The 2,542-nt window shown below is 42.8% G+C and overlaps 1 protein-coding gene across 1 annotated transcript; it reads left to right on the forward strand.

Annotated features, from left to right (window-relative positions):
• On the forward strand, positions 809-2,542 carry LOC18782371 (aspartic proteinase PCS1). Its single transcript, XM_007215509.2, has one exon. It carries the CDS (start codon positions 963-965, stop codon positions 2,307-2,309), a length of 1,347 nt encoding a protein of 448 aa, XP_007215571.2. The 5' UTR covers positions 809-962; the 3' UTR covers positions 2,310-2,542.

The following is a 2,542-nucleotide window of genomic DNA, read 5'->3' on the forward strand; positions in this document are numbered from 1 at the left end:
AATTAATAATTTCAATTCTTAATGTTTGCATTAACCAATGGCATTTTCTGGTATTTTGAATGTTTCACCATTCTCTGCCTTTTGCTTTATATATATAGATAATACAATAAATCCTTATAGGTTAAGGAAAGTAATAAATCTTAATTCTATTTACAGTAGAAAATTATGAATTAAAGTAAATTAATTATATTTAATTGAGGAATCCTTTTGAATATAAGGAAAGTAATCACATGTCCACTAGTCACACCAACAGATGGGGGGTGCTCAAAGTTCCTTCTCCTGCTTACGATTGAGAGGATATATTACCCAATTAGTCCGACGATCAAATCCATATATGTAGAGATGCGCCTAATCCTCTAAGACATATTCCGGTTTTTATGCTCGTTCTTCCGTCTTCATCAATAAAATACTATCCGAGTGAAACCTCTGTTTCTCTAATTGTCACCGACGCGTGGTCATCACTCAGTTGAAGAATTTAGTCATCTGATTAATAATAATGGTCATTGACTCATTGGTCAATCCTGCAAACGTAACGTTGGGATCCAATACAAAACGCAAAACGCCATAAAAATTAACTGTAAATCGGTGTGTGTACGTAAATCAATATCTGGATAGATAGAATACAGGGATGCTTTGCTGCTCACTCGTCGCCATCATCATCATATCACCATGCAATTTAATACATAAACAGTCGAATATGATCCCTACTCTTAACTGCCCAATTAAGAAAACGCGTTTATGCACTTTGCCATGCTTTTGTTTTTTTTTTTCTCTCTCTCTCTCTCTCTCTCTCTCTCTCTCTCTCTCCTCTTTTGGCGTTTCCTTGTTGTTCCTCCCTTTCCTTTTTCCTTTTCTTATTTTTTTCTCTCTCTTTCGCTCCCGGTCATTATTCCAGTGGTATAAATACTACCCACCTCCCATAACCCCACTGTACCAAAACCCCACCCACCTCTTTCTCTCTAATGGCTCTCTCTCAAAAAACCATGCTCCTAATATCTCTCTTCTTCCTCATCTCTCCTTCTCTGTCAGCCAAAGAGAACAAGTACCTGAACAACACCACTTTTTCTCTCTCTTTCCCTCTCACTTCTTCTCAACTTTCTCTCGCTCCAAACACATCCAAACCTCTCCATCATGCCTCTCTCATTTCAAACTCCAGGCGAATCCCAAGACTCACATCGTACAACCAGAAGCTCTCCTTCAAGTATTCAATGGCTCCGATTGTTTCTCTCCCCATAGGCACTCCTCCACAGACCCAGCAGATGGTTTTAGACACTGGCAGCCAGCTCTCATGGATTCAGTGCCACAAGAAGACCCCCAAGTCAAAGCCACCACCTCCTCCGATGGCGTCGTTTGACCCTTCTCTCTCCTCTACTTTCTCTGTCTTGCCTTGTACTCACCCTATTTGCAAACCCCGAGTTCCCGATTTTACCCTCCCCACCTCTTGCGACCAAAACAAACTCTGCCACTACTCCTACTTCTTTGCTGATGGTACTTTGGCCGAGGGCAATCTCGTCCGAGAAAAATTTACCTTTTCTCCTTCCGTAAGTACCCCTCCCTTGATCCTTGGATGCGCTAAGGACACCAGTGACAGCAAAGGTATTTTGGGTATGAACCGCGGGCGGGTTTCATTTGCTTCCGAAGCCAAAATCACAAAGTTCTCTTACTGCATACCCGCCCGCCCGGCTCAAACCGGGTCTAATCTGCCAACCGGGACTTTTTACTTGGGAAACAACCCGAATTCCGCGGGATTCCGATACGTTGACATGTTGACTTTTGATCCAAGTCAACGCATGCCGAATTTGGATCCCCTTGCCTATACAGTTGTAATGTTGGGGATAAGAATTGGCGGGAAAAAGTTAAGTATTTTACCCTCTGTTTTCCGGCACGACCCGAGCGGGGCGGGTCAGACCATGATCGATTCCGGCTCCGAGTTCACGTACTTTGTGGACGAGGCTTATACTAAGGTAAGGGAAGAGATTGTGAGACTGGTGGGACCGAGGTTAAAAAACGGTTACGTGTACGCGGGGGTAGCTGACATGTGTTTCGACGGTCATGACGTGGAGATCGGACGGCTGATAGGAGATATGGTGTTTGAGTTTGACAAAGGAGTGGAGATTGTGACGACTAAAGAACAAATTTTAGCCGATGTTGGTGGTGGGGTCCGCTGCGTGGCAATCGGGCAATCCAGCAAGCTTGGTGCGGCGAGTAATATAATTGGGAATTTTCATCAGCAAAATCAATGGGTGGAATTTGATCTGAGTAATCGTAGAGTTGGGTTCGGTAGGGCCGATTGTAGCAGATCAGTGTGAGTCAATATAGCTAGCTGTTCAAGTTGCAAAAAGTCTTGTTAAACGCAAGAGGACAAAAAGGTCATTATAGAAGAGTCTAAGTGAGATGTGAACTAGTTTGGCATGGCCCATGCAATTAGTGGTATCAATTTTACTCCCCTGGTATAGAAAGTACTGTATCGTGATGTGATATATGTTGAGATTAATATATATATATATACGAGGATGTGAAATATATTATCACTTTGTCAAAA

This window comes from Prunus persica, chromosome G3 (genome assembly GCF_000346465.2).
Source record: "Prunus persica cultivar Lovell chromosome G3, Prunus_persica_NCBIv2, whole genome shotgun sequence".
NCBI classification, from domain to species: Eukaryota; Viridiplantae; Streptophyta; class Magnoliopsida; order Rosales; family Rosaceae; genus Prunus; species Prunus persica.

Coding starts and splice junctions, on each gene's coding strand:
- LOC18782371 (XM_007215509.2), top strand. CDS start 963: ATGGCTCTCTCTCAAAAAACCATGCTCCTAATATCTCTCTTCTTCCTC.